This window comes from Phyllostomus hastatus, unplaced genomic scaffold (genome assembly GCF_019186645.2).
Source record: "Phyllostomus hastatus isolate PE091 unplaced genomic scaffold, TTU_PhHast_1.1 phas_scaffold_755, whole genome shotgun sequence".
Lineage (NCBI taxonomy): Eukaryota > Metazoa > Chordata > Mammalia > Chiroptera > Phyllostomidae > Phyllostomus > Phyllostomus hastatus.
Window position 1 is genome coordinate 1,670,418 of NW_025334039.1, and position 12,192 is coordinate 1,682,609.

At 50.2% G+C, this 12,192-nt stretch overlaps 1 protein-coding gene across 6 annotated transcripts in view; it reads left to right on the forward strand.

Moving 5' to 3' along the window:
• LARGE1 (LARGE xylosyl- and glucuronyltransferase 1) overlaps window positions 1–12,192 on the forward strand; it is a 455,596-nt gene that overhangs the window by 204,009 nt on the left and 239,395 nt on the right. For all 6 annotated transcript variants that reach the window (XM_045826472.1, XM_045826469.1, XM_045826471.1 and 3 more), the window contains exon 3: window positions 9,523–9,824. In XM_045826472.1, the coding sequence (XP_045682428.1) occupies window positions 9,523–9,824 (302 nt within the window). The remainder of the gene's footprint in view (window positions 1–9,522; window positions 9,825–12,192) is intronic.

The following is a 12,192-nucleotide window of genomic DNA, read 5'->3' on the forward strand; positions in this document are numbered from 1 at the left end:
CATGTTGTAGGCGGTGGCAGGAAATACCGTGACGGTGAGAGGATGGAGTGGCCGGCTGAACCTGAGCAGAAGAGAGGAGGGGTCCTGGAAGGGGATTTTCCCGGGAGGTGTTAAACAGCCAAAGGTAATTCAGCAGGTGGCCATGCCTGCAAAGGAAATAGCACAGATACTTAATGCTGATCCCAGTGACCAGTCCCGCCACCCAAGGAACTCAGCGCAGGGCCTGCCGCGTGTCAGGGCTTTGGAAAGAGTGGTCAGTGAAGATCACTGGTTCTCCGGGGTACAGTTCAGGGTCAGAAGGTGGAGTCGTGACGTGCAGGAGATTTCAGCAGCAATTCCAGGAAGTCCAGCGAGGCCTGGGCTGGGGTTTTTCCTATACAAAGCAGCTTCTGCATCCCCACCCTACCCCGGCCTCTGGGGCCAGTCCCATGAGGTGGACCAGTCTCAGGCGGGCCTCTGTCCTGAAGGGGGGGACTCTTCTCTTTGGGGCCAGGAACTGGGATCTTGTACTGGAGGCCCCACTGTCGACCATCTCTTGCATCCTCTGTGTCTCTCTGTGCTCCCTACACCCCAGCACATGCTTCCTGTCCGCTCACCCAGAGAAGTCCTGGCTTTGCCTCAGTGGCGTCAAACCGTTAAAGGTCCTCGGTTTTATCCTTCTCGCTTTTATGTTACCGTTGGAAGCACCTTATAAAAGATTGCCATCATCCCAGGAGTGGGCCTTGGGAGAAAAGAACCATCTGTCAACAGTCGAGACAGTAGGTTTTGCTTAATAGGCATTAGCACAATATTTTACCCAAACATCTGTCTCGCTCTTGGTAATGTCTTGTCTTTGCCAAGTGCCCAACCTGAGAAAGCCTTCCGTGTGTCAGGCCGAGCTCCCGATAAAACCTTCTCCTCCCCTCTCCCTCCCGAGTCTCTCCCGATGAAACTTCATTCTTCATTTCCAGTTTCTCCCGACGGCATAGTTTGGCTTTGTCAGGAAAGAGTGAAAAAAGGAATGATGAGGGTTTTTTTCCCCCCCCTTTATTTCAGTGTGGATACTGGCGGGAATTGGACTGTAACTTTAAGTCAGTCAAACCGACAAAGGAGGGTTGGAGACGTCGTGAAGAAAGGACAAGAAGACGGAGGACAGGAGAGCGGTGGTTTATGGGCAAGGGGACGCTCAGGCAGGCTTCTGGGTGTTTTCTCTTGTTTTTCATTTATGCTCGAGCTGAGGGTGGCAGCCCTGGTGTCGGCGCCTTGGCAGTTTTGCAGGAAAGGGATGCTACCCAAGGGATCGACCACAGTGACAAAAACAGTCACGTCCTCTTCTTTGTGAAACGTGTTAGAATGTTCCTTACGGCATCTCCTCACGTGCACGGGGAGACACTGCTTTCTCAGGCTTGACCGGCGGAGACCAGTGCTGGAGCAAGACGTGACAGAAGCTGATGAGCTAAGCTGGGGCAGGAGGTGATTGGAGGTGACTGGAGGGGGAATTGACTGTGCTCGCCCACCCTGGCCGGTTCTCCAGATGTGGAGGGAATGTCTCCTCACGTTTTCTGGGACACGCTGTATTGTCACGCACCAGTGGTTGTTAGGAAGCAGCCTGGTGACCTAAGAGAAGAACCTGGCTGTGCTGTCAAGTTGTTCAGTTGTATAGAAGACAGAGCACCGTGCCCATGATCCTCTGCCTTGTTTGGTGGCTATCTGAACGGCACGGATCGAAGTCTCTCTGTCCGTGCTCACACTGCTTGGATATCTAACAGCAGTAGGGTTGGCCAGCTCTGGAAGCAGAAAGACTCAGTTTCTTGTACCATGAGACCAGCAGTTCAAAGACCAGCTGTCTCGAACTTTCAGAACTTAGAATATTTGGACCAAAAAAAAACGTATCTGAAGCTTTGAAATCACTGAATCTCAAGTTTCAAAGAGCAGCACACTGACATCATGGCTCATTAGGGTGCGTGTCAGTACTTACAGCCCAAATCCAGCTATGGATACAGCACATGGTGCTAAAAATGTCTTCATTTTCTTGACCTAATGAAGCTCTTTAAGACAAGGGTCTGGAAAAGAATGTCATGGAGGAAAACAGTCAGATTGCATTTGGCCTACGATGAGGAAACAATCTCGGCTTCTTTCCCAGGCCCTGCGGCTGCAAATTTTTTTTTTTTTTTTCAGAGCCCGTGAGGCGCTCTCGTCTCACTGTTGTCCAGTCTCGGCCAGAGAGCGCCAAGGCCTTGGCCGGAACGCAGGTTGGCTGTGGATGCCAAAGACAAAGATAAAACTCCCAGAAAATCCCTTTGGGGAGTTTGGGCAGGAAACATTCCCCATTTACCCCCTCAGAAGCGAGCGCCCATTATGTGCCATTATTGCCACTTCCTCCCCACAGCACAGCTGGGGCCACAGTCTGAAATGTAGGGACGTGGCCTGCCAGGCCCGTGTCTTACTTGCACTTGGAAACTGCTCAGGAGTGGTGGTGACACATCAGATTGTCACGGGGACATCCCGTAACCAACATTTATAAAAAAAAAAAAAAATTGTTCAATGTGAGACTTTTAAGATCGAACTGAGTTTTCTAAAATGATTTTGGCTGTGCTGTGTGTTTGGCACTTTCAAAATGCATCCAAAGGAGCATGGTACTGTCGTGCCTTTTGTGTTTGAAAATTATTGTAAGATTCTTACTTGATGAACACAGCCTGCCTTGGAATGTGAGGAATCGGAGAAATCACGGGATCGAGGGGACGGACCAGTCACCAGAAAGGAGCCTGGAAGCAGGGAGGCCGGAGGGCCGGGCAGCGGCAGGTGTGGGCCCTGCTCTGCAGAGAGCCCTCATCCTGGGAGGGGGGGATTAAGAGGATCAAAACAGCGCCCTCAACTGGTAGGAGGTGGAATCCGGGGCAACCTGGCTTACTGGTTGGAACTAGAATGTAGGGAGACCTGGTTACGCCAGGAGCTTCCTGGAAGAGGAAGCTGTGTCTCCCCACCGCCCCCCGCCCGCCCCCCGCCCCCCCCCCAGCAGTACTGGGACTGGACTTCAGCGTGGCGGCGCTGCATTGAAGCCAGTTCCTGAAATTGGTCTTAAGGGGCCGCCAGGTGTGCTTACAAAAGGGGGTTATGATGCCTGCCTTAGCCAGATGCTCGCGGGGAATGCCTGAGCCAGTCACTGTTTCCCAGCCTCGACTCCACGTGAGAATCTCCTGGGGGTGGATGCTTCCAAAAATGCTGATAATTAGACCCCAACCCCTGGGATTCCGAGCTAGTTAATCTGGGATGGGGCCTGTGCCCATCAGTATTTCTTAAAAGTTCCCCCAGGGAGTATAATGGTGACAGGGGTTGAGAAGGACTGGGCTGAGCTGCCAGGGATGAAGCAGTAGCGACAACAAATTAGACTGGACTTGTCTGGAGTGGGCTGGATAGGAGACGTTCTGGTTTGAGGCAAAAAGAACAATTGAGCCGAGGCCAATGAACCCGGGTTCAAGGTTCTTCCTCGGTCATTTGGTGCTGGGATGGCACTGACCAAGTTAAATCATGTGTCTCTTTCCCTCGTTTTATTTTTCAAATACGGTTGGTGAAAACACTTCATTAAAGTGTTGTATACACTATAATGAGATGATAGCCAGCCTCCAGGTACTCCACAGGCACTAGCCAAGTGTTTGTTGAATTTGGTAGATGACCTTGAAGTAGATGGAGTTGCTTCTGTATGTTGTCAAACTGCAAAGTGTGGTGGGAACAGGATTGTCATGGAGAACGTTATTCCGACACCTAAGATTAAGGCTGGGAGGAACATGGTGAGGTCCGAGGAAGGGAGAGGAAGCAAGGAGACGGATCTGCAAACCAGCTTGGGCCCACAGGCCGAGTCTGACCCAGCCCTCGCTTTTATAAACGAAGTTTCATTGGAACACAGCCGTGTCCATGCGTCATGTATTTCTGTGGCTGCTTTTGCACTATGATGGCAGGGTCAAGTGCTAGCATCAGCGACCACATGGCCTGCAGCGTAAACCACGTTTACTCTCCGGTGCTTCCAGAACACGTTGGATGACCCCTGTTTTAGGATAAGATGAAGAGGCTTGGTTTGGGGTAGAATGTCTGAAATAGAATGAGAGAAGCAAGTGCTTCCAACACCAGGAAGGAAGCCCTGCCAGGCCTTGGTGACAGATTGTGCGTGGGGGGACTTTGCCATGTAAAGGTTACAGAATGCAGTGTCTTCATCACGGGGGGCATGAGGCAGGGGACAGCTCTCCCGAAATCTGGGCGTGAGTGCAGGATCTCGGTGTCTTTGACCAGAGAGATCTGTCTAGGTTCCGTCGCCACTGGCAGAGGCTGGTCTGAGCCCCCTACATGGGTGGCCCCAGGGCTGGGAGGCCTGCCCAGGAGCCAGCCTGCCTCTGTTTTGGGGGCCTGCAGTTGTATCTCTTTGCAAAGGGTAGGCACCACGCAGCCTGAGCGCCCACACTCGGAGATATTCAGTGCGCGCAGATTGACCCAGATCATCGCTTAGGACGCTTTGGGTGACACGCCCCTAATCTCTGTCACTGCACTGCGAGGAGGCTGATTTTCAATTTGTCTTTTTTGTTCTGAATCTTAGATGTTTTTGATTCTTAATGCAGTGCATTCATTTCAAGTGGATTCAGAGCTTCAAATCGGATGATAAATGTATGTTTGTTGAGTTTTGGAGGGAGGCGGAAGGTGTTGTAAACTAACGTTTTGAATGATGTCTCGTTTAACATTTTAAACTCAAAGCGGGCTGGGCCACAGATCAACACACCCAGGCGCTATGTGACAGAGACGCACCACGCGGACAGACGACGTGCACCTACAAAAATGGAAACCTGGAGGGGAGAGCACTAGAGAAGCAAAGGCACAGGGGGCTCCGAAGTTAGGGATTCTCTTTGCTGTTGTCTCAGTGTGTCCTGCTCCAGACCTGGAGGGGTGGGAGCGGGGGTGGACAGAGGAAGTGTGAGTGTCCACTCTGAATGGGCCTGATGCACACTGTTGCAGTCACCGGTGTCCCCCGGGTTCCAGGGGGCTGCACTGAATCGCAGAGAAGTGAAGTATTGTTCCGGTCTCATGTTCTTAACATGCGATTTGTTTTGTTCGCTTCTCTTGGTTATCTGTCCCGCGTCCCCTAGCATTTAATATTATAATGAGTCATTTTAGCTTCAGGCTTGCTAGGCCTATTTTTTCATGCTTTTTTTTTTTTTTTTTTTTAGTTCTAGATGCCAGTCTTTCCCTTCGTTCCTTATTCAGCAGATGCTTTAATAAGCATGCCAGGCCCTGGGAATAAAGAAACCAGATATGGGGCAGTGGCACTCAAAACATGTTCTACAGATTGTTGTCTGCCCCTCCGTTAGCGTTCCCCAGAGAAACAGACCAATAGGGTGTGTGTGTGTGGGGGGGGTGCATAAAGAGATTTATTATAAATAATTGGCTCACTTGATTATGGAGGCGGTCACGTTCCAGGATCTGCAGGGTGAGTCGGCAGGCTGGAGACCCAGAGGAGCTAGTGGTATAGTTGTGGTCTGAAGGCCAGCGAGCCCCAAACCCCAGAAGATCCAGTGTTTCAGTTCAAGTCCAAAAGCAAGAAACACACACACACACACACACACTAATGTCCCAGTTCGAAGGCTGTGAAGCAGGCATTGTAATTCTGTCTTACAGAGGGCAGGGTCAGCCTTTGTGTTCTACGCAGGCCCTCAGCTGATTGGATGAGGTCCCCACCTGCACTGGGGAGGGCAGTCTGCTTTACTTGGTCTAGTGCTTCAAATGTCAATCTCATCCCAAAACACCCAGCATCCTATCTGACCACATATCTGGACACCCCGTGGCTCAGGCAAGTTAACACATAAAATAAACCATCACAGTTGCCAAACCGTTACTGGTCTGCGACATGATGAGTGTGGAAGCTGAAAGTGTGCACATGGGAACTTCCGCAGCACTTGGGCGTGCATCAAGCACGTGATCAGTAGACTTGTCTTGATGAGCAGGGTATAGACAAATTTGTTGAATTCAGGCGATACATTTTACATGGGGCAAGCTATGTATTAGGACCAAATTTTTATCCAGGATGGCTTGGGGGTAAAAACTCTTCCTTCATTACTGATCGAGAAATACTGCTATAGGCGCAGTTGTTTTCATAGGCCCAGAATCCCATGCGATGGGCCTTACAGTGACGGTTTGTACCCAGAGCAGGGGGGCGTTCTGGGAGAACCCATAAGACATCACAGGGAAGTACAGAACACATCTAAGAGGGCCAGCCTTTCACTGCCCTAACCCCCTCACCTCCTAGCCCTGGAGGGTTAGGAGAAGCTGCAACAAAAAAAAAATCAGCAGCCAACGAGATGAGTAATCCAGGAACACTAGCAAGGGTCAGGATGAATAAACGCAGAATGAGCCACAAATATGGCAGAGGAGTGGGGCCCCGCTTACTCACCGGTCCACGCAGCATTGCATTGATTGGCCGCACTAGAGATGCAGGGCCCATCTGCCGTGAGCGTGGAGGACGAGAGCCGGGAGGAGCCCGGAGCCCGTCTCCACCGCGCTCCCTTTCTGAAGCAGCAGCTGGCTGAGGAAGAGAAGGGTCAGCTCTAGCCGATGTCCCTTGAAACAGACACACATCAGAAATTATAATTCTGCCCTTTGCTGAGCAGTGAGTACATGCCGGGCACTGGGCGTAGCGTGAGTGCTGACTTTTCCAACGTGGCTTCCCCTGTTTGGGGCCTGGCACTTCTTATTTTGTGTGTCTTCACTGGTGGCGCGGAGTTGTAAAGTGCGGAAAACATCTGGAAGTCTTTGAGAGCAAAGTTCGCTTACGGACATTTGGGGTCTCAGGAGGATAGAAATCGGCACAGAATGTTGAGAGCACTTCCCCTCCAGTATCCCCGGAATTGTAGTGGCTTAGGGTTTGCCTACTTATCCTGTATTTGTAAGCGCATAATCAAAGAATTAAAATGGACTTTTCATAAACATGTAGAATGTGGGGCTTTCTGGAGAGGCATGTGGGAGGTGATGCAGCCCCCATGGGAAACCCGCCTGATTGTCTGCATTTTCCTGGGTGAACTTTGACCTACCTAAAGCTGAAGGCAAGAGGTTCAGAGATGCCACGTGTCAAAGTAAGGCACGGTGCGTCGGCTCCTTGCTCCCATGTGCTATTCAGAGTAGCGCTGTGTTGTTCAGAAAATGTACAGCCTTTAACATTATCAACTCATCTTGCCTGTAATCAGCGACCCCACTGGGAAGGAGTTGGAGGAACTACTTTATACTGAGGGACTCCCAGCTACAGTGCTCGGTGCTGGGGTATGTTACTTAAGTGCTTTGGGTATCTTACTTAAGCCTTCCCTCATCCTCGTAAGGTTGGCATTTCTGCTCCCATTTCACAGAAGGGAATGCTGAAACTCGGAACACTGAAGTAACCCCTCCAAAGAGCACCCTCAGAGTTCCCGTTCATTGTTAGTTTTGTGGGCTTCCGGAGTTTCTCAGATTTCTGCCCAGGTGTTCCCAAAGACTCCCATATCCCAGAGTGCCTGGACCTCTAGCTCTCCTTGATTCAAGCCATGCTGCACCACAATGGGGACCTGGCTTAAGCTTTCAGAATCTCAAGTTTCCTCGCCTGTAATGGGGACACCGGTTGCCACCTGCTTGTGCTGTGATAACCTGGCATCCTCCGCGTGAACTGCCCAGCACAGCGCAGACGTACCACAGGCACTGGACACAGTGGGATTCTGCCCTCCGCCAGGCTCGGTGCTCATCTTCCCTACCCCAACTGGCCGCGCGGATGTCAGCTGAGAAAACGCAGTTGCTGTTAGCTGCCTGTTCTTTTTCATTCTCCGTGGAACTAATTTGATTTGACCAAACAGGGAGACCGGTTTCCTAAGCCCGGGTCAGAGCTTGTAATTAATTGTCCAGCTTGGTGACGATGCAACCCTCATCGACCTGTGATCTGACGTCCCCTCACACTCACCGTGGCCTTTGCTTTGTAGTCCTGGGCAGTGTAATTCAGCACGTCGGTATCTGCTGCATTGATGGGAGAGGACCAGAGCTCAGGAGTTTAACCCCGAGGTGATTAGGAGGGAAGAAAGGAGTTGTGTTTGTGAAGGCCCAGGGATACATCAAAGGCCTTGGGCCGAGGCGATGCAGTCCACAGCGCAGGTGAACCCCACGGGGTGGGATTTACCATGTTCTTTGGTCCTCAAGTTTTGTCAGTCACACCGACTCTCTGGGACACTTTGAAAGCTCAGTGGGGTCTGGGCAGGAAGTAGAAAAACTTGAAGTATGAAAAAAGAGGAGTGTGTTTGGCAGGTGGCCGAGAGAGGGTAATTTGCTGGAGATGCGATTTTTGCTCCGTCGTCTGGGGCAGCCACGGTGGAGCTGGATGCTGGGATTTCTGGGGTGTGGGGACAAAGGAGTGACACCTTTTGGTGCATCCGGTGTCCCTGGGGCTCCTCAGTGGTAAGCATGCACTAAGCGCCTGCTGTATACAACATGGTGTGCTAAGTATCCTGGGGAGATGGGGTTTCACATCAATAATTTTTTAAAATTCGCGGCTCTCTGTATAGCCTATTGTAAAACTGCATTTAAGTGGAAGGTGTACAGGCTCGGGCCTAAAAAATACCTGGGTCTGCGTTCAGACATCAGCGTACTCCGTTGTGTGGCTTCAAAAGACCTACTTGTCTTCTCTCTGTGATTGTTCAACAGAGTGGTGCTGGCCCTCAGCTTGACCGTGACTGCTTTCCCGGGAAAACTTGGAGACTGATCACGTTACCACTTTCTTCTTCCTCGTTGCCTTTCATTATTTTACTGTTGGCATGGCCTCCACTCTCCCAGCATTTACTGGGTATTGTGGTAATGGAACCACAAAGAGGAGGAAGACTAGCCTGTGTCCTCACTGAACTCCTCACCTTCATAGGAAACATTTGATAAAATAATTTATGACCGATGTATGTATATGATTTTATGTAGTGCTTATGTACCAGAATACTTTTGGGGGATATGCTGAAGGGTATTTTATCTTCCATTTGAAGGCTTTTATGGGAGGTGATGCTTCTGAAACAGAGTTTTGAAGGATGAATAGGAGTTTGCGTAGGAAGAAGGAAGTAAACTTAATCATTATTCGTATTTCCCCCTACACTCTCTTTTTTGCCCACTTTCGTGTCCTCCTACTCCCTTCGCTTTCCCTTTCTCCTCTTTCCCCACCTCTGCCTCCTTCCTCACGCTCATGACGCTTTATTGAAAACAAGAGTGTCTACCTAGTGACATGCCAAGTAGGGGAAAGAAGACAGTGCATTTAATTAGGAAAAATTATATTATGATTGTCTTCTCTGAACAGCATGTTAGTTTTTATCACCGCCATAAGTCATTCTGTTCTCGACTTCGTTCCCAGTTCAGCCTGGATGCGTTTATTTGTAACCCATTTTCCATCTGTTTTCCCTTGTAAATGGGGTTGTGAAGGGAACTTGGCTGTGCCGTAATGGCTGCCGGGGGTACGTGCAGGGGCTGGGGTGTGTTTCGTTCCGGGTTAACTCTTCCCTGGTCTTTCTGTGCCCGCAGATGGAAAGCCCGTGTCTCTGTCTCCACTGGAGTCCCAGCCGCACAGCCCCCGGTACTCAGCCTCGGGCCCGCGGGAGCGCGAGAGCCTGGAGGTGCGCGTGCGCGAGGTGGAGGAGGAGAACCGTGCGCTGCGCCGGCAGCTCAGCCTGGCCCAGGGCCGGGCCCCAGCCCATCGCCGTGGCAACCACTCCAAGACCTACTCCATGGAGGAGGGTACCGGGGACAGCGAGAACCTTCGCGCTGGCATCGTGGCGGGCAACAGTTCCGAGTGTGGGCAGCAGCCGGTGGTGGAGAAGTGTGAGGTAAGGAGCACCTGAGGCCATCCGGGGGCTCAACTGTCCCCACTGTACCCACCTCTTGCAAATGTTGCCCTAGAAGCACCGCCTGCACAGGGCTGACATTCTTGACCCAGGCCTGGGTGTGAATCTGGCGTGGTCACTAACTTTGCTGTTGGGCCTGACAAATCGTTAGCCTCTGAGCCTCAGTTTTGCCATCTGAAAAATGGGGATGAGAAAGCCTATACTACAAGATTCTGAAAGGTGCAAGCTGATGGAACTCCCCTCTCCTTTCTTTGCAGTTCATTTGGACCTGCTCAAGGTTTATACACCTAGTTGTCATCCTGACAACCCTTGTTACTTACTTAGACTACAGTGTGAGTGGTGCACCTGAGGTTGTAGCCCTGTTGGGCAGCTCTCTTGGGTCTTGTTCGTACTTTATGAATGGCTTCTGCAATCAGAAGACTTGTTGCTTATCTAAGGCAATGGTTTCAGGTTTTATATCTCGATATCATTTTCCCTCTTTTAGAGTATGCTTTATTTCTTAATAACTCTTCGGACATTTGTAAAACTTACCAACCCTTCTTCCTACCACCTCTCAACTCACCCCATTCACGTAGCCATGATTATGTATGTATTGAATACACACACACTCGTCTCGTCTCGTTTCATCTCCTCTCCTCTTCCTCTCCTCTTCCCTTCTCCTTCCCTTCCCTTCCTCTTCTTGCCCCTCATTTCCTGCTTCTTTATTTTCCTTGGACAGGACTTGGAAGCACCCTGTTAAGAGCAGGACCCTTTGAGACACACAGAAGCCTGAGCTTTTCCCCCAGCTCTGGTGATTCTGCTGTGAGTACTTGCACAAGTCGCCCAGACTCTCTGAACTTCAGATATCTCATCAGTAAGTTTGAAAAAAATAATACCTCCTTCATGGAATACTCATGAGAGTTAAACGGGATGTCCATATAGAGGTACACATCGTGTGCTTTCCACCATGGGCAATTTTTAAATGATTTCTAGGTAGATGCAGGTATTATGTGCTGTTTCTTTATTTCATTTCCTGGACACATTCTCAGAATGTTAAGCTTCAAACGTCCTGAAGAGAAAGCTTTGCAAACTGTGATCTGTTCATGTGAATGGGATGCTTTCTAACATTGGCGATGCTGCACGGTCTGTCACAAGGGAGTGTCGGGCTCACTGAGTGATGTAGACCCGTTCTATGGAAGGCCAGTGGCAAGCGCAGAGACTCAGGACCGGCACAGTCAGGGAGAGCCCGTGGGGACGGTAGGGCTTCTCTTGCCCCGAGTGTAGTGTGGTGGAGATCCGGGGAGAGGCAGGTGGAAGGTATCCAATGAGGAATGTACACGTGAGTAGGAAAAATAGGAAGCAAAGTAGTGTCACTGCAGAAAGAATTCAGGATGTGGCCAGTTGGTCAGTCAGACAAGCACTGAATACCTGGGCGGGAAGTGGTTTCACTGCATTGTCATTCATTCATTCATTCATTCAATGAGTACTTATTGAGCCTCTGTTACGTATCTCACATTGTTCTCTGTGGTAGGAAATAGCAATGGATGAAAAAGAGACAAACGTCCTCTCTTCTAGTTCTTGTAGTCTTAGGTGGGAGGTGGAGAAAGAGATGATGAACAAACAGAGAAATGCAAATGTCAGTGGTAGTCAGTGCTGTATGTTTATTCCATCCTGACTGTACGCCAGGCCCAGTCTCCTTTAGTCTCCCATAATCATTGATGGCGGCCTGTATTATTGGACATCTCTATTTTACATCCTTGAAAATGGGGACTTCTCCTGGCTGGTGTGGCTCAGTGGACTGACTGCCAGCCTGTGAACCAAAGCATTGCTGGTTCAATTCCCCATCAGGGCACGTGCGTGGGTTATGAGGTCCCCAGTTTTGGGGGCTTGCGAGAGGCAGCCAATGGATGTCTCTCTCCCTATCTTTCTCCCTCCCTTCCCCTTGCTCTAAAAATAAATAAAATCTTTAAAAAAGAAAACGAGGACTCAGCAGTATTCACAAATTCCCTTGGTGTCTAGACTGGTTTGGGGAGGGCTGTAATCAGGGAAACTTCTGTGTGTGCCTGGGTGAAAGCTGGTTTGATTTCTGGCAGGTCCTCTGCTCTGAGGGTGATGGCCATGGTGTCATTTTGGAGGAGGTGGTGGAATTCTGCTAATTAGGCTGGAAGGCTCTGAGGGAGAGCTTTTCCCCTTGAGTACATTTACATTATTATGACCTAGCCCTCCTTTTAAAGAGCTGAAGAGAAACCAAAAATGTGAAAAATAGAAAAGGAAAATGAAAAGAAGGGGGAGAAATGGTAACAGAGGGAGAAAAGGGGAGGGGTTTCTCTTCCTGTGTGGACAGTGGCTCCCGTCCCCTCTGCAGCTTGTT